Source organism: Nasonia vitripennis, assembly GCF_009193385.2.
Source record: "Nasonia vitripennis strain AsymCx chromosome 4 unlocalized genomic scaffold, Nvit_psr_1.1 chr4_random0007, whole genome shotgun sequence".
NCBI lineage: Eukaryota > Metazoa > Arthropoda > Insecta > Hymenoptera > Pteromalidae > Nasonia > Nasonia vitripennis.
Window position 1 is genome coordinate 2,038,546 of NW_022279643.1, and position 24,662 is coordinate 2,063,207.

At 36.9% G+C, this 24,662-nt stretch overlaps 1 protein-coding gene across 1 annotated transcript in view; it reads left to right on the top strand.

Moving 5' to 3' along the window:
* Positions 1–9,854: 9,854 nt before the first annotated feature.
* The window catches only part of LOC100678198, a 40,297-nt gene continuing 25,489 nt past the window's right edge, over positions 9,855–24,662 (top strand). The window contains exons 1-2 of the mRNA XM_031930051.2: positions 9,855–10,765; positions 10,899–11,247. Of these exons, the coding sequence (XP_031785911.1) occupies positions 10,443–10,765; positions 10,899–11,193 (618 nt within the window). The 5' untranslated portion in view covers positions 9,855–10,442 and the 3' untranslated portion in view covers positions 11,194–11,247. The remainder of the gene's footprint in view (positions 10,766–10,898; positions 11,248–24,662) is intronic.

A 24,662-nucleotide genomic window follows, 5' to 3' on the forward strand; every position in this document is an offset into this window, starting at 1 on the left:
GGTCCATTGTAGTTTCTAGTGGGTCTGTCTCGCCATGTTGCTGCAGTTCTTCCAGGTCCATTTCTTCTATTATAATTACATCAGGCGATGCGGATTCCTCTCTGTCTGTTGCGTGTTGCTGGTCGTTTTACGTGGACCTCTCTTCTTCTATGGGTTTTTGTGGAATCCCTTTGCATTCTATTGCATGGGTGTCTATGTGTTTGTACTCAAAGTATTGTCCCCATTTTTTATGTAGTTCCAACTTTTCTCCGTTCTGTATTTTGCACACAAACTCATGGTCCAATTTGTTTCTGTGGTCAGCGTGTTTTCCGCAGATATGGTGCCTTTTCCTGTATTGTGTATCTTGCATCTTAACATGTCTCGGCGTCGCCCATCTCTGTTTGAATCTTTCGATGCAGTGGTCGATTGCCTTCTTCGCGTGTTCTTTTTCAAAGTATTGCACGAAGGCGAAGTACTTGCGGAATGGTGTGCCTGGCTCTTGATTTTTGTGCAACACGAAAGTTATATGGTCCAATGGTCCAAATATGCCAAAAATTCTCGCGAACTTTTCGAATTTCATGCCCAACGGTACCTGGGCACAGAGTCGCAGTCCCGCTGTATCATCCAATGGTTCGGTTACTACTGGTGGCATCGGTACAGGTTTCTCGCGTGGTTTTGTTTGCGGTTTTGCCGATAATGGTGGTGTTCGGTATTTTCGGTAAAAATGCACCGTGGTTTCCCAACTTGTTCAAATTCTCGCACAATGGTCCAAACTGGTACTTGCATGTTGCAGAATATTGATACGCTTGGGGTTGACGTCGTCATCTTCCCACTTTCTGTAAATATAGATTTTTTTGTGTTAGGGAATGTGCTATTAATGCTTGGTTTATGTACAGGGGTATGTTAATAATCGCATTCTGCTTCATTTTTAAATTGGGTTTCTATAAGGGATAATTTAGATTTACTTAATTTATTACATCTTGTTTTAGAAGTGCTAGGGGTCTCTGTTAGGCTTGTTTCAATTATGGGGTTATCATTTGGTTCGTTAGTTTGGGGTACCTTATATGTTTGCTTATTTAACTTTGGGCAGGGTACGATCATTCCGCATTTCATTCCCATTATTAATGCTATTATGCCTGCTATCATAAACAGTTGGAAGGTTAGACCACTATATAGAAGTGTATTTGTTTTATATTCTCGCCTTTTGTGTTCTTTCAATTCACTTAATTTTTCTATCATTTGTTTTAGGGGTTTGGCTTGGCTAAAGTCAGATTTAGGTCCAATTATGTCAATATTTTGGTGTGCATTGTGATCATTTAGAATGGGGTACATGTCATGTATTTTTAAATTAATTTCGGGTTTATACAAATATGTGGTTTGACTGGATTTGGTTTCTTGTCCAAATATCATGCTGTCTGTGGTCCTTCCAACGCACGTTGGTGAGAGTCGTATTATTCCAGCTTTCTCCAGTTTTATTTTTGTGTCTCCTTGGTTCGTGCATGAAATTCGCATTTGTTCTGGTTTGATAACTGAGTATAGCCAAGATTGGTCATTTTCTAAATATTTCCATTGGGTTTTTGCATTGGTTCCATATCTTATATCACAAGTTTTTAGTGCTGCCGTGTTGGGGTTCAATAGCATTGTTACTTCACAGTCTTTCGATGTCGGTGTGCTCTCAAGTGGACCAAGTGTTGGGCATATGAGGGCATAATGCGTTTTGGTACATGTGATTGTGGGTTCCGCATTGAATTTAACGTATTTTTCTTGATTAGAATTTACTGCCAAATATTTGTACGATGGTTTCACGAGTACTATCTCCGTTGTTTGATTAGTGTGTCATTGTTTTAATGGTTTCTTTTATTTGTTTTTGCACTTCTTTCAAGGTTTGGTCCTTCAACTTTATGAGATCTAGTCCTAATGCATGTTTGCATTTGGTCTCTTCGATTCGCGTCAAACAGCTATTGTAGACGGCCTTGTATGAGTCCAGTGGCGCATGTATGTGCATGAATTCATCTACATCGATGTAGATTTGAATTTTCCAGTCAGCTCTTTTTGTCCTCATGACGTCCACTCTCTCGAAGTAGATGCCAGGATTCGGGTCCAATGGGTTTGATATGGGGGTTGACTTTGGGTCATTATTATTATATTAAAAATTATGATCAAAATTTTATTTAATTTATTCATCCTGCAAATTTAGATATGAGTTAGTGACAGTTCATAAAATTTAATTTTATAAATATATTATTTACAATTTATTTACATTTATATGCGATTAATTAATCAGAATTGGTATCAGAGTTATCCTCTATGTGCTTTAATTTATCAATGTGTTTTCTAATTCTTTTGCCATTAGGATATTCTAAAATTACATTTTTCCTACCAATGAATTCAATGTTTTTTAAGGGTTTGTTTCTATATGCGTCAAACTTACTGACTCGGAGTTCGTTAATTAGCCTAGCATATCCACCCACTTTGCCCTTAAACGCTCTAACCTTCTTGTCATACCTCGTTTTTGTTTTGACTTTGTTAGCTATTTGGGTTTCGCCTGCTAAAAATTTCATCTCCTCTAATCTTAGTACTAGATCTCGCATGTAAACATTATAGGTTCTTAATTTTTCATTTGTTGAGGGTATTTGTTGAAAACCACTTGACAGGTCGAAGATAGAAAAGTACGTTGCACCTCCTACTTGGTCCATGATATCTGCAATATTTGGTAATGGATATGCATCTCTGGTTGTTTTCTTATTTAATTCTCTAAAATCAATAACCAGGCTCCATAGTGGATTGCCATGACTGTCAGACTTCTTGGGTACTATCCAAATAGGTGAGTTGCACGGAGAATTAGACTCTCTTATGATTCTGTCTCTCAATTTCTTTTCTACGCTGTCTCTTACAACTTGCTTATGTTGCGGAGGATGTCTATATTGCTTGGTATTGATGGGTACATCGTTTAATAGATGTATATGATGTTCAATCATATCTGTGCATGGAAGTTTGTCTCCTGCGAGCAGAATTCGGTTCAAGTAGTCTTCGATGATTCGATCGACTATGTCCAATTCTTCTCGATTTAAGTGATCTCTTCTGGTTGCTTCTTTTACTCTTTCTAGTCTCTTTATTTGGTCCACAATCATGTCGCCATTAAATTCACTGTCAGTTTCTTGCAGAAAATCTGTTCCTGTGTCAAATGGTATAAGTTCTTTTGGATCCACTTCTATGATGACATTTTCCTCACTCGTATTGATGACCATCATTTTGCAAGTATTATTTATATTAGTTACTACACCTTCTCCTAGAAATAGATGTTTGTTTCCCACATCTATTCTTGGTATGTATCCTTCTTTTAGTTCGATTTTTATGAGATTGATTTGAATCACATGTCTGGTTCTAGCTTTGATTATATGCTTTACAGTTCCTCCAATTTGATCGGCTACATTCTCATCATTTTGTTTTATAGGCTCACTTTTCTCACTTAGGGTAGATTCTACGTTTAGCACTTCATTTGTTTGTTTACACTTATATCCTCTCTTAATATTTCTCGGATTGTGTTCCTCCTCATGTCTTCTTTAGGTAATTGCGTCCTAACATCCCATCAAATGGAATAAGAAAATCGTCCGATATTATTTGAAATTTCACTGGGGTGCCTTTTATATCTAAATATATTGATGCGTACGTCTTCACAGTTTGGTTTGTGATTCCGCCTAGCTCTCTAGCGTCAGCAGTATAGATGGGCATATCATCATCCAATAAACTAGCTTTAATTAAGTTTACTGTGGCTCCGTTGTCAATCATGAATTCCACCCATGGTTTAGTGGTTCCAACTGGTATTCTTATCCTTACTGCTGTGGCCTTGTCGTCCTCCCAATCAACATTTTGAGATCCTTTACAGTTTGTGGACCACATTCTTGATAGTTCTCTGGTCTTGTCAAAATTGCCATCACTGGTGCCTTCGGCTGATTGTTGCTCGGACCCGCTGGGTTCGTGTTTTTGTTCTCGTTGTACGCCTGTGACTGTTGCTGATAATGCTGCTGGTCCGTATTTCTGGGCATCTGTTGATTTTGGACTTGATTGGTGCTTTGGTTTTGCATTGAGTGCATTTGGTTCTGTCTCGGGTAACCTTAGCTTTGGCTCGCCATCCTGGGGTCGTGGCGAGCCTCTTGGTAGTTTAAATTACCTCTCTGGGCTTGATCATTATGTTGTTGATGATTATTGCGCCAATTAGTGTAATTTCTTCTATCCGGATATTGCTGTGCATCGTAGAATCTCCCAGTTTCGTGATCGAATATTTGTTGATTCCCTGTTCCCGTTGCTATTCCAAGCCTGTCAATTATTGCGTTGTTGCTGCCCGTTGTTATAGCTACGGTTGTAACCACCTCGTCCACCTTAATTGCCGTAATTGTTCTGATACCCTCTTCCTCTATAGCTATTACCTGGATAATTGTTTTGATAACACCAGCACACAAAATAAAAAAAGTTGTCTGCGCGAGAAATCAGACCTATCTATCTTTATGTTTTTCGGGTCGCTAAATTCGAATATAAGGTCAGTTAGGCCCCATCACGTCAGGATCAAGGTCAGTTGGAGGTCAAATTAAGAAGAAAAGGTTTAAAACAATTAAAATGCCATATATTTATGTTCTTTTGGTCGCTGAATCCGAATCCGTGGTCAGTTTTACTCGATCACGTCAGGTTCAAGGTCAGTTCGAGATCAAATTGGGAAGTAACGGTTAAAAAATTAAAATGCCATATATTTATGTTTATTTGGTCGCTGAATCCAAATCCGGAATCAGTTTGGCCCCATCTCGTCAGGTTCAAGGTCAGTTCGAGATCAAATTGGGAAGTAACGGTTAAAAAAATTAAAATGCCATATATTTATGTTTATTTGGTCGCTGAATCCAAATCCGGAATCAGTTTGGCCCCATCACGTCAGGGTCAAGGTCAGTTCAAGGTCAAACTGAGAAGAAATGGTTAAAAGAAATAAAAATGCCATACATTTATGTTTTTTTGGTCACTGAATCTGAATCTGGGGTCAGTTTTACCCGATCACGTCAGGTTCAAGGTAAGTTCGAGGTCAAATTGGGAAGTAACGGTTAAAAAAAATTAAAATGCTATATATTCCTGTTTATTTGGTCGCTGAATCCAAATCCGGAATCAGTTTGGCCCCATCACGTCAGGGTCAAGGTCAGTTCAAGGTCAAACTGAGAAGAAACAGTTTAAACCGATTAAAATGTCATATCAAAACTTTCCAAAAATGGAAAAAGATACCGAAAAATTGTAAAAAATCTTATTTAATCACATAATATCTTCCTTGTGTACAGAGAAAAGTTGCTTCGTTTATATTTTTTTTCTTATTTTGCTTTTTTTCCTCTAGCTTAGTAACTCTCGATGTCTTTCTTTACTCCTTTTTCTCTTGTAACGAACTCTTTTTACTTCAAATGACCTATGCAATGGGTTTCTTTTTCTCTTTTTGTTATTTGTTTTAATGTCTCTCTTCAGTGTCCAGCAAAAATCTGCCATCATGTTGACATTCCATCTTCCTTGGTATCGATTCTCCATTAGACTTATATCTTGATGAAATCGTTCTCCCTGTTCTTCACTGACATCTCCTAGATTAAGAGGGAAGTAATCAAGATGGGAATGTAAGAAATGCATTTTATAACTCATCAAGCAACCCAAATTTTTGAAATCCAACATTTGTTCAACTAGTTCCTGATAGTTATTTCCTAAAAAGTTCTCACGAACAGTTTTAAAACTTTGCCATGCAGCTTTTTCTGCGTCGTTTATTTTTGTGATAAATGTTTCGTCTTCAAATAGAGTACGAATTTGAGGACCATCCAAAATACCTTCTTTTAATTTAGCTTCACTTATTGCGGGAAACTTTTCTCCCAAATACTGGAAACAATCGCCATCTTTATCCAGAGCTTTGACGAACTGCTTCATGAGGCCAAGTTTGATATGAAGTGGTGGTAGCAGATAGTTTGATGGGTCAATCAATGGCGTACGTATAATGTTCCTCGATCCTGGTTCAAAATGTGTTCTAGTTGGCCATACTTTCTTAACGTATTGATTTACCCTGTCTCTACTATCCCATAAACACAAGAAGCAGGGATTTTTAGTAAAACCTGATTCTTGTCCTAAGATCATGGTTGCAATTTTAAGATCACCACAAATTCTCCATTGATGTTCCAAGTACTTTATTTTTTCCAATACAATTTCTAAATTTTCATAAGTCTCTTTCAGCTTAGTCGAGTGAGCTATGGGAATGGATGCAAACCTGTTTCCGTTATGAAGCAGAACAGCTTTCAGACTTCGTTTTGACGAATCAATAAAAAGTCTCCATTCCTCGTCTTTATGCGTATTCGTTTTTATTGCATCGACTAAACCTTTAACATCTATACAATATACCAACGAATTCTCTTCATCGTTCGTAAAAAAATTCCTAAATTCTTTTTCTCTATCTCGATAAAAAGAGGCCGTTGTTCCTTTTGCTAACAGATTTTTCGTTTTAAGAACTGACGCTAGATATTCTCCTCCATCTTTAGGTAATCCTAAATTTCGAATAAGATTACTTAACTCTTCTTGGTTAAAGGTTTCTGAAGCTTTTCTTGTACTAGCTGGCAGGTATTCTTCGTTTGAGGATTCTTCGTCAGATTCTTCTTCAACCTCAGAACCTTCTTCGTCACAGGACTCATCAACTTGCATTTCTTCTACTTCGCCTGAGCGGTCCACATCCATGGGTTCGATACTAACAGTTTTATCCCTGACTTCTATTCTCACAGGTTTCACTACTGAAGAAACGTCTGCGTATACAATTTTAGATTTAGTAGCCGTGTTAAAACCTTTGGTATTAGTCATACAAAAATAGCAGTCATTTTGACACGTTGGAGAAGACCATATCATTGGTTTTGTAAATTTCAAGTTTCTTTCTGTTTTATCTCTTTCTCAGCATGTTACCATCGTATAACATCTACTGCAAACTTTTTGTGGCACCCAGTTTACATTTTGATTGGCTACTTCAATACCAAAGCATTCACTGTAAAACAACTTAAACTTTTAAGATAATGACCTCATGTTTTTTTCTAATACATATTCTCCACACACAAAACAAAACAAATTACAACTTTTATTACATTCATGTGAATGATTTCAAAAATTGTTTGATTGTTTGATTGATTCAAAGATTGAATGATTAAAAAATTTGGGTTGCTTGATGAGTTATAAAATGCATTTCTTACATTCCCATCTTGATTACTTCCCTCTTAATCTAGGAGATGTCAGTGAAGAACAGGGAGAACGATTTCATCAAGATATAAGTGAAATGGAGAATCGATACCAAGGAAGATGGAATATCAACATGATGGCAGATTTTTGCTCGACACTGAAGAGAGACATTAAAACATATAACAAAAAGAGAAAAAGAAACCCATTGCATAGGTCATTTGAAGTAAAAAGAGTTCGTTACAAGAGAAAAAAGGAGTAAAGAAAGACATCGAGAGATACTAAGCTAGTGGAAAAAAAGCAAAATAAGAAAAAAATATAAACGAAAGCAACTTTTCTCTGTACACACGGAAGATATTATGTGATTAAATAAGATTTTTTACAATTTTTCGGTATCTTTTTCCATTTTTGGAAAGTTTTGATATGACATTTTAATCGGTTTAAACTGTTTCTTCTCAGTTTGACCTTGAACTGACCTTGACCCTGACGTGATCGGTTAAAACTGACCCCAGATTCAGATTCAGCGACCGAAAAAACATAAATGTATGGCATTTTTATTTCTTTTAATCATTTCTTCTCAGTTTGACCTTGAACTGACCTTGAACCTGACGAGATGGGGCCAAACTGATTCCGGATTTGGATTCAGCGACCAAAAAAACATAAATATATGGCATTTTAATTGTTTTAAACCTTTTCTTCTTAATTTGACCTCCAACTGACCTTGATCCTGACGTGATGGGGCCTAACTGACCTTATATTCGAATTCAGCGACCCGAAAAACATAAAGATAGATAGGTCTGATTTCTCGCGCAGACAACTTTTTTTTTAGTGTGCCGCTGTAATTATTCTGCAGGAAATGATTTTGAGGTTCATTTTGTTGCGGTCCGTCGTACGTTCTATCATTCACGTACCCCACGTAATCTCCATTCTGGTTTCTAGTCTCACTGCTTCTTCATAAGCTTCTTGTAAATCATTGGGTTTACTATAGTCTACTCTCTCAGCCAAATTTGCAGGTAAACCTTTGATGAATATATCCACTGCTAAAGTTTCTAATGGTGCCATCATGTCGTTCTTGAAACTTTCTCCTTTTTCTTCCTTCAAAGCGTTTTTAGCACTGCTCAGAAGCATATGTATCTCATCATAAAAATCGCCTATCGTGTCTTGTTCTCTCATACTCACGTTCTGTATTTTATTATTATAGTAACTGAAATTTCTTCTGGATCCAAATCTCTGTTTTAAATGTTGTATCAAATCTTCTACACTTTTTATTGTTTTATTGTTTAGGCTTTTCTTCGCTGATCCCGTTATTTTATGTAAAGCGTGTTGTAAGAATGGCGGCTTAATCGGGTCACTGACCAACTCGCTGGCGTTCCTCAAATCTTTTATGTAGTCTCGAAGATTCTTTTTTCCATCAAAACTTGAAATTCCGCTTATGCAATTCATGAGTGCAAAGCTGTTTGCCATGGTGCTCATTAATAGCATGCACGCGTCTGGTGCTCCTCCATTGGCTGAATCATCATTGTTTGAGGCGTTCCCCCCGTCATCTCGAATAAGTACTGTGTACCTTCTAGATAATTTAGATACTCACTCGTATCGTCGATTGATTCTCTTGCACTCTTATGATACTTGGAGTTGTTTAATAAGCTTTCAGTTACTTTGATTTTCTTCTTCTTGCTTAATTTATTTTTAATTAATTGTAGAATTTTGCCCAACTTATGTCACCACTCTCGCTTGTCGTCAATATCACCTTTTTCAAGAAGCTTCACTTTTGAATTTGAAGGAAAAACAAATTTTTTAAAAGATTTGTGCCTTGGAAGCATACACAATGTATGAACCAAGATAAAAAAAATATTACTAAGGTTTCGTATGTCGCAAAAGAGGTTTATAGGTCATATATATATAATGTTCGCATAGGGGTAAAAATAATGTTTTGATGAAAATTCACGCAAATCGTAATGAAATTTTCAAAAGTAAATTTAACCTAAAACCTTTCAAATTATCATAACCTTTATCCTAAAAAGAACTTGTTTGATTTTTATACTAAAAGGAAAATCAGATAACTATATCTTAATAATTAAATTCAAAACCGTAAACCAGTACCCAAAAAAAACTTAAACGTTACCAATTAGCCTAATAGAAGTTAGAATTCCTGAGATTCTGAAAATTATCGATGACATTTAATTATTTATTTAAAAATGAATGTAAATCTTAACTGGGAAGATTGAGTTGAATAATCGAATTTTGGCATTAGTGTGTAAAATTGGCGTAGTAAATTAAGTGTGTTGCAATAACTTAACAAAAATTTCAAAGTTCTTACGTGATTGTATATGAAGCGTGACTCGGTTTTATTTAATTTTGTTAGATATAACAAGAACTAGATGAAAACGATAAAAAAACAAAACTGGGATTCTAAACAATTATTATTATGTTTATCAAAAATAATTAAAATAGTCAAAATAATTAAGTACCTCTTGATCGAAGAAAACCGAATTAATAATGAAGTATTATTCCAAAAACAAAAAGAAATTTTAATATTGTTCTTAAATCTACAAAAAGTTTCATTAACAAAACTCTAAATCAACAATCGTTACTTCGTAAAACGCAAAATTCTCTTAATGAAATAATTAAAGTAAGGAAAAAATTATTTATTTGTTTATACAAAAAGAAGATTAAATTAGCGTGATTTCGAATTTATCTCAATGAATAATAATTATCATTGTCATAAGACCTTTAAAATGCTAAATCTTCGTGTTCACTGTTTGAATTCCGCGCCCGCTTAAAATGGCTACCGCTCTCTCTCTCTCTCTCTCTCTCTCTCTCTCTCTCTCTCTCTCTCTCTCTCTCTCTCTCTCTCTCTCTCTCTCTCTCTCTCTCTCTCTCTCTCTCTCTCTCTCTCTCTCTCTCTCTGCTTCTGAACTCTATCTTGACTCGACCGCGTCAGTTGCGCGCGCCTAGTCTCGCAACGTTGAAAGGAGCTGTCCACAATAGAGGAACCGTTGCTCGCAACTGTGTTCCGTGGACTGGAAAATGGCGATTTTCGCATTGTTGCCAAATCAAATTAATTTTGTAGTGGATTGTTAAGTTGTCATATGACCGCCACAAACGCTCCACGGCCGCGAGTCTTCTGCTCTTTCTGCTGAATGCTGATGGTAGCAGTAGAGGTAAACATAACCGCAATTGTTTAACCTCGATTTAAACTTCTCAAAGTTAATGTTAAAATAGTTAAAGTAGTTTTAATAAAAATCACAACAATGGACAAAGAAAATCATTTACAACTCATTATAGTTTGGATAAACATTTTGAACGTTATTCAATCTATAATAGATAATCTGGATCAAAGTATAAGACGATGGTGGACAAAACCGGACATAACGGAGCAACAACGTTTATGTTTTGGCGCTTTTTCAACAATATTTGCTTATATGAAGAACAACAATCATGAAAAATTGTATGATTATATTGGCATGTTGTTGGAGCAATTTGAATATTTATATGCTCTTGTTGGAAATAAACTTGAGAAAAGGAGTCGACGAACATCTCTACCTGCAGAACTGAGATTGGCTGCAACATTATAGTAAGTACAATATTATTCAAATTAAAGTTGTATAGCAAAATACCAAGGGATTGAGTCGAATAGAGAAAAACTTCTCTTTGTACAGTGATATAATTATGTGATAATGGTGAATGCATAAAATATTTTCTTTCAGCTATCTGCGCAATGGAGGCAGTATAAAAATGTGTGCTAGTGTTTTCCGTATAGGCACTTCAACTATGTATAGCATTGTGCCAGAAGTTTGTCGTGCTCTCTATGAAACATTAAGGCCAATATATATTCCATTACCGGGTGCAATTGAGTGGAGAATCATTGCTAATGGATTTAAAGATAAATGGAACTTTCCAAATTGTCTAGGAGCTGTAGATGGGCGTCACTTTAGCATCGAAACTCCTCCTAATTCAGGATCATTTTTTTTAATTACAAAAAATTTTCCAGCGTGGTTTTGATGGCAGCATGTGATTCTTTTCTACGATACACATGGCTGAATGTTGGTGATTACGGTATGTTATACACAATAGATATATAGAACTTATAATTGTAGTTAGCATCTCTCAAGTCTCAAGTTATTATATATATGGGACGTCTGGTCAAGGGCTTTTGAAAAAGTTCTGGCCTTTTCAAAACTCAAATGTGGCGCATAAAATATGGAGCCTGAAACCCACGTTTTCATAGCACATTCAACAAAAACAATAGTAAAAATGTTCTAATTTGTGAAATATCCCACCAAAAAGCATGTATAACTCATCATAGGACATATTATTGACAATGCTGACGGAATTCCAAAATCAAAAATGGCGGAATCAAAATGGTGGACATTATACCTCCACCAAACCCATTTTACCGCAACAAATGATTTTTGATCAGTTTAAAGTATCAATATGGGGGTTTTCAGGGTCACTGAATCTTGTTTTAACCTCGACATTTCAAAATTCGAAATGGTGGATCCAAAATGGCGTACATTATACCACCACCAAACCAATTTTACCGCAACAAATGATTTTAGATCACTTTAAAGTATCGATATGAGGGTTTTTGGGGCCACTGCACTTTATTTCAACCTCGAAATTTTTAAATCCAAAATGGCCGATCCAAAATGGCGGACATTATACAACCACCAAAACTATTTTACCGCAATGAACGATTTTCAATCAGTTTAAAGTATCGGTATGGGAGTTTAAGGGGCCGCTGAATCTTATTTTAACCTCGAAATTTCAAAATTCAATATGGCCAATATAAACTGGCGGATATTTGTCATAACCCACCCGCAGGCTCTCTCGCGAAAAGCCCCTGCTAACGCGCAACCCGCCGAACACGCCACGCACGCTGTAGCGCTTATCACCGCGGCGCTAGTACCGCGGCACGCCGCTAGGAGGCTGCGCATTGCCCACAAGTGAAGTAGCGTCGCAGAGGGCACATAAGGAGGCCGGGTCCAGCGCTGTACCTCGCCCCTCTTCCAACAGCCTAATGCTGCAAGTACACGGCTCGTGTCCAATGACAACTTGTGCAAAGACTTCAGCAAATAAAACTGTTTTGTGGCAAAGGAATTTATTGCTTTCAAGTGATTTATTTCATCCCTCTTTTTTACCTACACCCCCAACCCCTTCCCACGTTTAGCAACCCATAGAAAGGAATATTTTCTTCAAGGAATGCTTTCTTCATCGGCGACTTTTTCTCCAACAGTCTTTTTCAGGATAGTTGGTGAGTAAGTCCATCAGCGGCTTTATTCATAGGCGACTTTTTCTCCAACAGTCCTTTTTAGGATAGTTAATAGGTACATTAATAGATACATTGGCGACTTCTTCTTCAACATCCTTTTTAAGGCAGTTGTTAAGTAAGTCTTACTTTATCGGCAACTCCTTGTTCAACTGTACTAGCCGTAATTTTGTTATTTCTAACATTTTTTTTGTTTTGGTTGTGCTTTCTCATATCCTACAACAATGTCTTCTCCTGCGAAAAAATATCGTATCGATAGATGCGTTAATCCATTTGATATTAATACAGGACACAGCAAATCTCTTAGGAAGATCTCCAAAGAATTTCAAGATGTCTATCCTGATTATCCAACATCTTCACTGATTTGTGATACATGTAGAAAATCCTTTTACAAACTACATGATTTGTCATCTCCAAACGTCAGTATGAGTGTTGATTTTGAATCAGAGACTGACTCACCTTCGGTTTCAAACACGGATGAACCTATGCAAGATGATCTTACAGATATTTTAACTTGACTTAAAAACAAATTCCAATCCCTGTCGGAGAACGATCTATTACGTGTCAGTATTCTTACTATTTTGCCCGAACACTGGGCAATACGTAAAATTATGAACCAATTTGGTGTGTCTCACAGAATGGCTCGTAAAGCAAAACAGTTAAGAGAATCAGATGGAGTTTTGGCTTCTCCTGTTGCAAAACGTGGAAAAACATTACCTGCAGAAACTACTCAGAAAGTTGAAGATTTTTATGAATAACAGCAGAATTATGCCAAATAAAAAAGATACCGTCAGTATTTATTTATATGGTGAAAAAATAAAAGTGCAGAAAAGATTATTACTTACTGATATTAAAAACCTTCATAATCAATTTAAAGAACAGTTTCCTGAACATCCGATTGGGCTTACCAAGTTTGCGGAACTGAGACCAAAATGTTGTGTCTTTGCAGGATCCTCTGGTACACACAATGTATGTGTATGTACGATACACCAAAAATTTCAAGGCGATGATTGACGCAGTAAATATAGAAAAAATCTCAAACAATATTCTGAAGAATTATAAAGATTGTTTGAATTTCGTTCTATGTGAGGATCCCAAACCAAGTTGTTATTTGAATGAATGCAAATTTTGTCCGGACATTCAAAAGTTTTCTAATTACGTTGAGAACATTATGGATGAGCACAATATTGATCAAATCATCTTCAGCACGTGGCAATCAATCGATAGATACACTTTGATAAAACAATGCCTAACATCGCAAGAATTTATTGAAACTTTATGTTCTAGCCTAGAAAAGTCCTCAATTGGATTTTGCTGAGAAATATGCTTTTACAGCTCAAGATGCTGCACAGGCATTTCATTTTAATAATGATCAAAGTACGATTTTTCCTGCTGTCGTTTATTATAAATCTGAAGGCAAGATAAAGCATTTCAGTACAGTATCTATGCCCGACTGTACTACTCATGATGCCACTGCAGTATACATAATGCAGCAAAAGCTTATACCTGAAATTCGCAAGGTTTGTCCCACAGTAAAAAAGGTAATATATGCTACTGATGGTGCTAAATAGCATTTTAAAAATCGTTATCAAATGAGTAGTTTAATGAGTCATAAGAGAGAGTTTGGCGTTGATGCTGAATGGCACTGTTTTGCAACAGCACACGGAAAAGGTAGTTGCGATAGAGTTGGAGCGATAGTAAAGAGAGAAGCTACAAGAGCGACCTTACAAGCTGCAAAAAATAAAGCAATTCTAGATGTTAAAGCTCTTTATTCATGGGCTAATGGGCGATCATTCAATATAAAATTTGTCTTATACACCAAAAAAGATCACGAACAAACTCGTCAATTCCTAACAAAGAGATTTAAAAACTGTCCACCTGTCACAAACATACAAATGGGGCATGGATTTATCCCAGAAAATAATGAAACGTTGAAAGTCATGCATTACTCAAATGCCAATGAACCTAGGAACAGAGTAATTTATGATATCGGCGAAAGCCATTTATCACCAGTAAAAACTCCACGAACGAGGAGCCAGAATTGATAAGAGTGCACAAAATGTCATTAAAGATTGATTCATTTGGCTAAATTATAATTTTTTTCATCCACGCAGGCATATACATATACACAGAACAATAGAAAAATGTAAGTGCAAAAACCGCAGACAGATAATTCTAAATCTAATAGACCGGAAAAATATAAGATTCATGTGCACAAATACTGATTCCGATAATACATTTATAACCATTTACCTCACAAACCCCCATATCGATACTTTAAATTGATCTAAAATCATTTGTTGCGGTAAAATTGGTTTAGTGGTGGTATAATGTCCGCCATTTTGGATCCACCATTTTAAATTTTGAAATTTCGAGGTCAAGCTAAGATTCAATGACCCCGAAACCCGTATATCGATACTTTAAAGTGATCTAAAATCATTTGTTGCGGTAAAATTGGTTTGGTGGTGGTATAATGTCCGCCATTTTGGATCCACCATTTCGAATTTTGAAATGTCGAGGTTAAAATAAGATTCAGTGACCCTGAAAATGACCATATCGATACTTTAAACTGATCAAAAATCATTTGTTGCGGTATAATGGGTTTGGTGGAGGTATAATGTCCATCATTTTGATTCCGCCATTTTTGATTTTGGAATTCCGTCAGCATTGTCAATAATATGTCCTATCATGAGTTGTACATGCTTTTTGGTAGGATTTTCACAAATTAGAACATTTTTACTATTGTTTTTGTTGAATGTGCTATGAAAACATGAGTTTCAGGCTCCATATTTTATGCGCCACATTGGATTTTTGAAAAGGCCAGAACTTTTTCAAAAGCCCTTGACCAGACGATCATTTTGAGACCTCAAACGTCTTGTTAGGTTAACCCAAATTTTAGGTGTACTGATGGTCCGGTTGACGTGAAACGTCCCATCTTCAAAGAAAGTGATCTAGGTCAAGCCTTGCTAAATCAAAACATTGATTTGCCACCCAATGAAAGACTTCCTTTGACCAATATAAGCATTCCTTATTTTTTTATTGGAGATGGAGGCTTTGGTTTGAAAAATTTCTTTATAACGCCATTCACAAGATTAACCAATTTAAGCATTGCTCAAAGAGTTATTCAATTACCGTCTCTCAAGGGCTCGAAGAACCATCTAAAGTGCTTTTGGACTGCTGGTTAATAAATGGAAAATGTTTAAATCTCCTTTAGCTTCGAAGTTACTAAATATAGACACAATTGTATGTGCATGTGCATGCTTGCACAATTTCCTCATCAGCTGCCAAATACAAAATGGTGATATGAGATACGCTGACAATGTATATGAAGATCAAGGTATACGTAACGTTGAAGAGTATATGAATGAAGATCAAGAAGTCGATGAACAGTATTTGAATGGTGTACGATTAAGAGACATTTTAAGAGACTTTGCTTCTCCCCTAGGAAGTGTACCATGGCAATGGATGAAATTGTGAAAACTCGATTATTTTTTACAAATAATTATATTCATATATTTTTTTTATTTTTGTAATACTATAAGTATTTGAAAATAAAATTTTTATTGTAAACAATAGTAAAGTGAGGGATACATGAATAAGTATATTAGTAAGTATGAAAATATATTTATTAATACATTATTATTACAAAAGTTGCTTTTAAATGCTGATAGATATTACTAAAAAGATTTATGTCTAAGAAGATAAATATTAGGATTATAACATTGACATTAATTATTTTTGGAATACTAATTTCTTCTTCTCTTCAATATGGCGCATAACTGCTTGGAAACATTTAAGTGTTGCTGTTGATGGGATATGTTCCAATGAATCAAATAAAAGAAGATTGTAATCTTCGCCAGTGCAGGTATTCTTTTGCGATTGCTGAAGGATATTAGAAGCCTCTGCTGTTACTGTTTCTTGCAGTGATTTGACAACCTCTGTCAAATTATTATTCATTGCAAGTTTCTCAATGGCAAATTTATCTAGTAAAGGCTCTTTTTTTGATACACCAGATGTACTTGGAAGGCAATAAGGTTTGTCTTCTGGTTTACCAGTCATTTTCCATATCTCTGGATTTGGTGTTTCTGATATTTCAGCATTGGTCTTCATCGAGGATTTTACTTGTCGATGGCCAATCTGATTTTTTAAAAAAAGCAATGGTTCGTAGTAAGCCCAGTTTTTTCTGCTTCGTAGCCCATGCCTGATCGATGAATTGTTGCAAATATTCAGAATAATCTTTGAACTGTTGTTTCAAGTCCTGCCACATTTTCTTATCTGTTTCGCCTATAATACAGATATATAAGTGATTAAACATTTTTTAAAAAATATTTCTTTTAGTTTTTGATATTTTGCAACTTACTTATAATTATAATTCCAAGATTATCAAAAATCTCATAGGCGATCTGCTCGAAAACTTCTTCTTTCACTTTTGCATTAACTTTCGCAAATGATTCATCGCTCTTGTCATACAAAAACGGCCTTTTTTTGACGCATTGAATTAGAAACATAATCAACTGATCTCCATCTTCACATTCTGCACTCATGTTTTCTTCCTCCATATAGTCGATTTCCTCCATTTTCGCAATAATATTAGATGTAATTCGCTCGCGAATTTGGCGTTTATCCCCACAAGTCGACGTTTGAAAGTTAGGCTGCCGAGTATATAGCTATATATATATATATATATATATATATATATATATATAGCCCACGTGACTTAACGAGATCGAGCGCTGTCGCTGTGCAGAATCGGCGAATTTACTCCTGACAGGTTGCGACAAGAGTTTCTCGAGTCACTCTGGTGTATTACCTACGCGGATCGTCCTCTCACTCGATGCCCGACTGCCTTATAGAGAGCACAGCATACGATCGAAAACGTTAAGTACACATTCTACAGCATTCGTTATATTTTTTGAGAAAAGGATTTTTGCGTAAGTGTAGAAAATGGACGATATTGAGAAAGCTATTGCCAAGGCTGCTAAGTATCGTTACAAGCTATACGACAATAGCTTTATAAGTAAACAACAACGCCTTCAATTATGTACCAACATTGCTGAAATTGTCAATCTTCGAAAGAAATCCAAACTATCAGGTACGCAATATTATTTGAAATTTTATTAAAAAATGACTAGGGTATGTACTTATAAATAATTCGATAGGTGCTATAATAACAAAGACCTACTTTTAAATTAGATATGTACATACAATAAGTATCTCGCGAGCATCGGTTGAATTTTTTGTTTTTGAGGATGTTCGAATATTAGTTTAATATGCGAAGAGAGAGCGAGAAGGTTCGAGAAGCTTATCACCTTAAGTTCAAATTCGACGGTTTTCGCTAGCCCGCACGGCACCAATGAGGTTGCCATGGTAACGCGCGCTCGCTCGCTCCTACTCTGTCTCTCTCCGCCTGTTACGCGAACGGTCTTCTGCCGCTTTCGCTGATTTGTGTTATTCAGTTTTCGTATTGCCGAAGCGCTGTGAGGACTCGCCTCACAGTGTTGACTGTTAAACAATATCGTTTGTTAACGCGTCGGTGCTCTAACACTCTTCTAATACTCTTCAATTTTCCATAGTCAAGACATTTGTAATCACACTCTTTTCTTTTCAATAATCATCAATAGTTTGACGGTATACATAGTATACCTTTTCATCTCAAGTTTAAAGAGCGTGTTATTATTTTCACATTAATTGTTTTGATCCACAAGTCTCTATCAAAGTCGAGAGACTATAAATATTGGTAGCAGAGCGTGCAGTATCGTGGCATTAAGTGTTTTGTATACGGAAAAGTTTTTTGTTTTTTGCATAGTGAAGGCGTGTTAAAGTATTTCGGCAGTCGTTCGACTATTCGAAGTCGCAACGGTCGGATAGCGTCCAGAAGCTTCCTAGAGCTCGCTCTCGCAGTTGGCCGCAAGGGGCCTAGCTGCCTGTTGTTGTAACAATTTAGACGTTTAGACGGTTAGAAGTATTTATTTGTTTAGAAGTTTAGAGGATTAGAGGTTAGAGGTTTAGAGGCTAGAGGTCAACGGTCAAGATTTGAACGTCGAGGGATGCCAAGAGTTCGCCATTTGGGGCACAACGAGGGGAAATAAGAAGAAGACGGCCATATTGGTACCGCATTCCCGTCAACTTTGGACGACGCGACCAGTACGCAAAGCCATCACGGGAGTTGACGGCACCGGCGTAATCGAGGTTTGAATTTCATTCTCGCTCTTTCTCTCTCGCTTGCTCTGTCTCGCTCTTGCTCACTTGGCGTCGTTAGGCCACGTTGAGGCAGCGGCAGAGCGGTGCTCGCTTTTAATCCTTCTCTCTCTCTCTCTCTCTCTCTCTCTCTCTCTCTCTCACTCTCTCTCTCTCGTTTGTGCATTCGCACTAGCAGCTGTGCGCAGTTCATCGGCCGGCGCAAGCTCGCTCGCTCGACGCGTCGCTCGTTGCTCGGCTCGCCATCCGGACGGGACTGACATTTTCGCTGTCGTGCGTCGTTAGGCCGCGGGGGCCGCACCACACAGCGCATTTCTTCGCGCATTGGCGTCTCGACGGCCATATTAATTAGTGTCCGTGTGTATGCGGACCCGCGGCGGCACTTAAGTATCGTTTTTATTTATTTATTTTTTTTTTTTGACTTGTTCTCTACTCGTAGTTCGATCACTGCTAGAATTTCTGAATCAAGCATGATTCGTATTTGATCGAGTTGGCACTCAGTAACAATGGCTGATGCGGCTGCAGAGTTAGTTATGCAGAAGCGCATAAGCGGGTTCTTGCTGAATTTCAAACGTAACACGGCAAGATTAGCGGCATCTGCTCGCACGCTGCCGCACATGAGCACGCGTTTGAGTTTGTTAGAGTCGTATTGGTCCGAGTATACTCAAAGTGATCTGGTCCTGCAAGCGAATAGGTCGGCTTTCAAAGGCGAGGCGTACTTCGAGAACGACGAGTATCTCGAAGTTGAGTCAAGTTCTGTGGAGAGTAAAGCGGATGTGCTTCAGTCAATTGAAGATTTGGAAATCGCTGCGAGGCCACCGATAACCGCTGCAGGCGCGCAAAATAATCAGGTCGTACACACACCACCTGTTCCGGGTCCGTCGGAGTTCGCGAACATGCCGAAATGTCAAATCCCGAAATTTTCCGGAAAATCCGAGGAATGGAAGACCTTCAAGGAGCAGTTTTCTTCGATGGTGAATTGTATTACGGTGTGGTATAAGTTATAACTATTAATACTGATTGTGAGTAGCACTATTGGATTAACCTTAATTGGGTCTCATTTTAATATGCGGCCGATCAATTAAGAATCAATTACAACAAATTTATATTTAAATATATAGGTTTCATTTATTAATCAATTGAAATATTGTCACAAACATTTTTACGTGAAAATACACAATACTCTTAACGAACTTATATCGATTTATTTATATATTAATTATATTTATTATAGACTCATTGTTATTAACAACATATATTATTCTGTAATCTTGGATTATCTCAATGATCATCGCCAAACTAGTTTTGAACTAGGCTTTAAGTACGCCTACTCTGAACCTCTATTTCAAAACTTCTTTCATATTTAACTTTTTGAGTCAAAGCCGTCGTACATGCATTCATCAAATACTGCCTTTTATCAATGGGATAATTTTTATACGATCTTGTATTATCTATATAATCTGCGCACAAACCTGTTAAATTGATAAATATATGATATAATATAATATATATAATAAAGTAGTCAATATATACATGTATATTAACTACTTTGTACGTATATATCTCACCAAAAAATAATTCCAACTTATTTGGACAGAAAAGGTGAATCGACTTCTCTCCGGGAACAATTTTCTTTACTTTTTTGAGGTCCAAACAAAAATACGGCAACTCTTTTTTCCATATCAGCTGAGCTGCCCCCGCAGCAAAAGTGCTTAATGGTTTTGTAATTCACAGCATTCTCCAAGCATCTACTCGTGAAGTAATACCCTGTCGCAAATAAATGCGCTGCAAAAAAATTAATATCAAACATCAATTTTTTGTCAAAAACTATTTCCACAAGACTATTTCATACAAGCATCTAAAACATTCATTTGCTTACCTGGAGCATTCAAAAGGTTTCGCTTTGCGTACATCTTATACAAACTCGGTTTCCAAAATTTGAGAATAATCCAGTAGGTCGCTGCATCTGTGACAATATTTCATGTTACTTATGTGCCATTCAAAAATGATATTCTTTTGAACAATATGGAGTAATGAATCGTTAGAAAATAAAAATTTTCTGAGAAATTATTCCCAATCATGTCTGACGATTTTTATGGGACGAGAAATATCCTCGGATATTTTCAAAAATGTTATAACATTTTAATACTTGCATATACTTATATTAAATGTTTAAATATGTACCTTCATTTCCTCTATCCGATGAGCTCAAAACTTTTCTTCTGAAGTCGAATCTCTTCCACGGTGGAGTTCGCGATCTGTATCTACGCTGAGAGCGCGAACGTGACCGCAAACGCCGAGAGCGTGCGCGGGACCGTGAACGTGACCGCGAACGCTGAGAGTGCGAACCTGACCGCGAACGCCTAGAGTGCGAACATGACCGCGAACGCCTAGAGCGCAAACGTGACCGTGACCGCGAACGCCTAGAGTGCGAACATGACCGCGAACGCCTAGAGCGCAAACGTGACCGTGACCGCGAACGCCTAGAGCGCAAACGTGACCGTGACCGCGAACGCCTAGAGCGCGAACGCCTGAAACGCAAATGTGCGCGGGACCGTGAACGCTGAGCGACGGTGAATGTTGAGAGCACGGAGGAGTCGGATCATGTTGAGAGCGCGAACGTGACGGTGAATGTTGAGAGCATGGAGGAGTCGGATCATGTTGAGAGCGCGAACGTGCCGGTGAATGTTGAGAGCATGAGGAGTCGGAGTATGCTGAGAGCGCGAACTGTTAAAGCGTGACCGTGACCGCGAACTCCTAGAATGTGATAGAGAGAGACTTTGTTTTGGCGATGGGCTCAGACGAGGCGTTGATGGCAAATGGCTCCATTGAGGTACCGATGGGGAATGCGATTTCGATCGGCAGTGAAGCACCAATGGCGGGTGTGCTTTCGATGGACTTCGACGAGGCGACGATTGCAAGCTTAATTGCGATCCCACATTACCTTCGCCATCGAAATCGCATGTTGCGGCTCGACCTTTGGGACCGACCCGCATGCTTGTGCAAATTAGCGATGAGGACGGTGTTAGTGGTCGCAAAGGTTCTAACGACGGATACATGGGTGTTATCAGAGAAGATTTGGTTAGCGATTTAGCTTTTGGTTGATTGCTTATGTCTGCCAAAGGTTGTCTTGACCAATGAGCTCATGACGCCAATGCTTGATTTAACGCAAAATACGTTCAAAGGAAATCTGGATAGAGATTGCAAAGAGTTAGGAATACATAGATCCAGATAAAATTTGACAGAATCGGAGTAAAAAACTGGACAAGTCCTATTTTATTTAAATTAATGACATAGGAGTTAATTTTGTATCCAATAATTTGAAATTAAGGGAGCTCACACTTTTAGAACTTAATTGTCAGGAGAGAGTGTATGAAACTCTTTCAAATAAAAAATATTTTTGTTTGTAAACACCGATAGCTGCATCAAAATATATTAATAAAGCCATTGAACGATAGCTTCTGATTTCATTTGATTTTAATTGATGTCTTGAAAAAAACTAAACAATATTTACACTTAATATTTTATATCGACTCCCGAGCGCAATACCATTCACTAACCCGGTCTTAGCTTGTTTTTGAGCCCCAGTCTGTTAGATTTTATCTGCATTAGCTTCTTTTTTTAGCGCCATGACTATAGCGCCATGCTCTAAGTAACTGACTATTTGAATACAGAAACTAACTTTTTTCGGCATCGACGTTTTCACATCGCTTTTTTTTTGTTTTCTTCTCCGAATTTTTATTATAGTTGTCGAGTGCGGTAAAAGTCAGCTCTTCTCTCGTTTGCAACAACGTATTAGAATTCATCTTATGAATGGTTATTTCTGCATTCTTTCTTTTTGCTTCCTTCAAAATAGTGCTTTAATTTTTCTTGAAATTACAAGTTCAATAAGTAACATAAGAGGTATTCCCGAATGGAAAACATATGTTGGGAAGATCAGGCCAATTTGAACACGGGGCTGCTATAGAAATTCTAAATGAATCGACTTCAAATTTAGTATGGTGGTAGGACAGTATATTATTACCTTTGGTCATTTGTTCCCGGAATTTCGAAAATCATTATCAAACAATAAATGATACCCATATCGGTAAGGTAACTCCCTGTCGGTATACGGTCGCACAGTGTGGCCGATCGGTCCAAAAAGTAAGGCTAGTAAGTGCCCTATTAAATTCAACCAATTTTTGCGACAATTGCTGATTTTCGTATATAATTATTTAAAAAATAACATTGGTCTGGCATAAAATAAGATAAAATTTAACTATATTCTTTAAAAAATGTTCTAATAAAAAGTAATCAGTAACGGAAATATACTAAAATCAGCGTATTTCGCAAAAATTAGTTTAAGTTTATGGGGTACTTACTAGCTTTGAGGTACATTCTGAGGAACTCGCATCCTCAAAATACATTACTTAACGAACATTTTCCCGCGTGGAAGGCTTTATTGAATGATTTTTTCTCATGAAGCTTAAATTTTTCCCTTTTTCCACCCATCGGCCTCACTGAGGGTCGCCCGTTTACCGCGCGAAGTAAGCAAAAAATTTTTAAAAATTATTGCTGAATTATTAGAATTATGAATGCAGTACACCCTTTCGCGATCCGACCCCTCAATTGAAAACTATCCTTTCTGACCTATTAAAATGATAGTATCATCCGAATAAAACCTCCAATTTGAAAATTTTTGTCGTGAAAAATTTAGAAGATTATATACATCAATTCTGCATAGAACTGTACCATATATGATTTGCACAAGATTCACACGATCACAACAGCTTAAGTCTACATGCAGATTTGTAACAAAAATACGTATCATTTTACTATTTTTGTATGCTCTAGTTGTTTTTATGTTTGTACGTGTTTATAATCACTAAAAACAAAGTTTTCTGTCAATTTTCAGGCCTTTTAAACTATTGGGTACGGATTTACAACAGAAAGTTTGTAATTTTCTAAGGGAAATGACACAGCAAATGTGCGCATAGCAAAATTCGATTGGCAAAAAATACGGATAAAACTTCATTAACTTTTTGTAGACATCATTACAAAGAAACGTTATTTTAATTTATTAAAGAACATTGTTTTGTCATTTTACAGCTTTTTTGTCATTAAGCGTGTGATTTATCACGTAATATGTTACGTGATCTATTACAAATGGTGTAACGTGTTACAAAAATCGGCAACTCGTTACGTGACATATCTCTAAACTCGGCAACACATCACGTGACAGACTGCTAACAATTCCCACGTGACAAATCTTGTGACAACTCATGTGACAAATCAATCTAACTTTTTGTAGACACCATTCGAATTTTTGTAGACATCATTAGAAAGAAACGTTATTTTAATTTATTAAAAAAACATTGTATGTCATTTTACAGCCTTTTTTGTAAATAATTACACAGCCCCACAATAAAAAAAAATTGTAAGTCCCAAAAACTTGACCACGGTGCTTATATGTTTTTGGGATCGCTGAATCCGAATTCAGGGTCATTTTAACCGCATCAGATCTTAAGTCAAGGTCAAATAGGGGTCAAATTATCAAAATGCATTAAGAAAAGACTAAACCATGGTATCTTGGGGTTTTTGGGGTCGCTGAATGCGAATCCGGGGTCAGTTTAACCCCATCAGAACTTTCTCAAGGTCAGTTGAAGGTCAAATTATCGAAATACATGAAATATACACTAAAACCATGGTATCTTGGAGTTTTTGGGGTCGCTGAATGCGAATCCGGGGTCATTATAGTCCCAGTTAGTTCAAGGTCATGGACGTAAAGAGAGTGAAAAAAATAGTTATAAACTGAAATAATGCAAAAGGTAATGTAAACCATAAAGCAAAGAACAATATATATGCAAGTACAATCGTATCCTTTAAAACTATATCATAGTTTGCTGCTCCTTCATTTACTTTAAATTTGTTAGAAGTATATGCAATTCAATAAAATACCCGTAAAAATATTAAGCCCATTACTCTTTTTTATGGTAACGAACTATTGTATTGGCAAATGATCTAC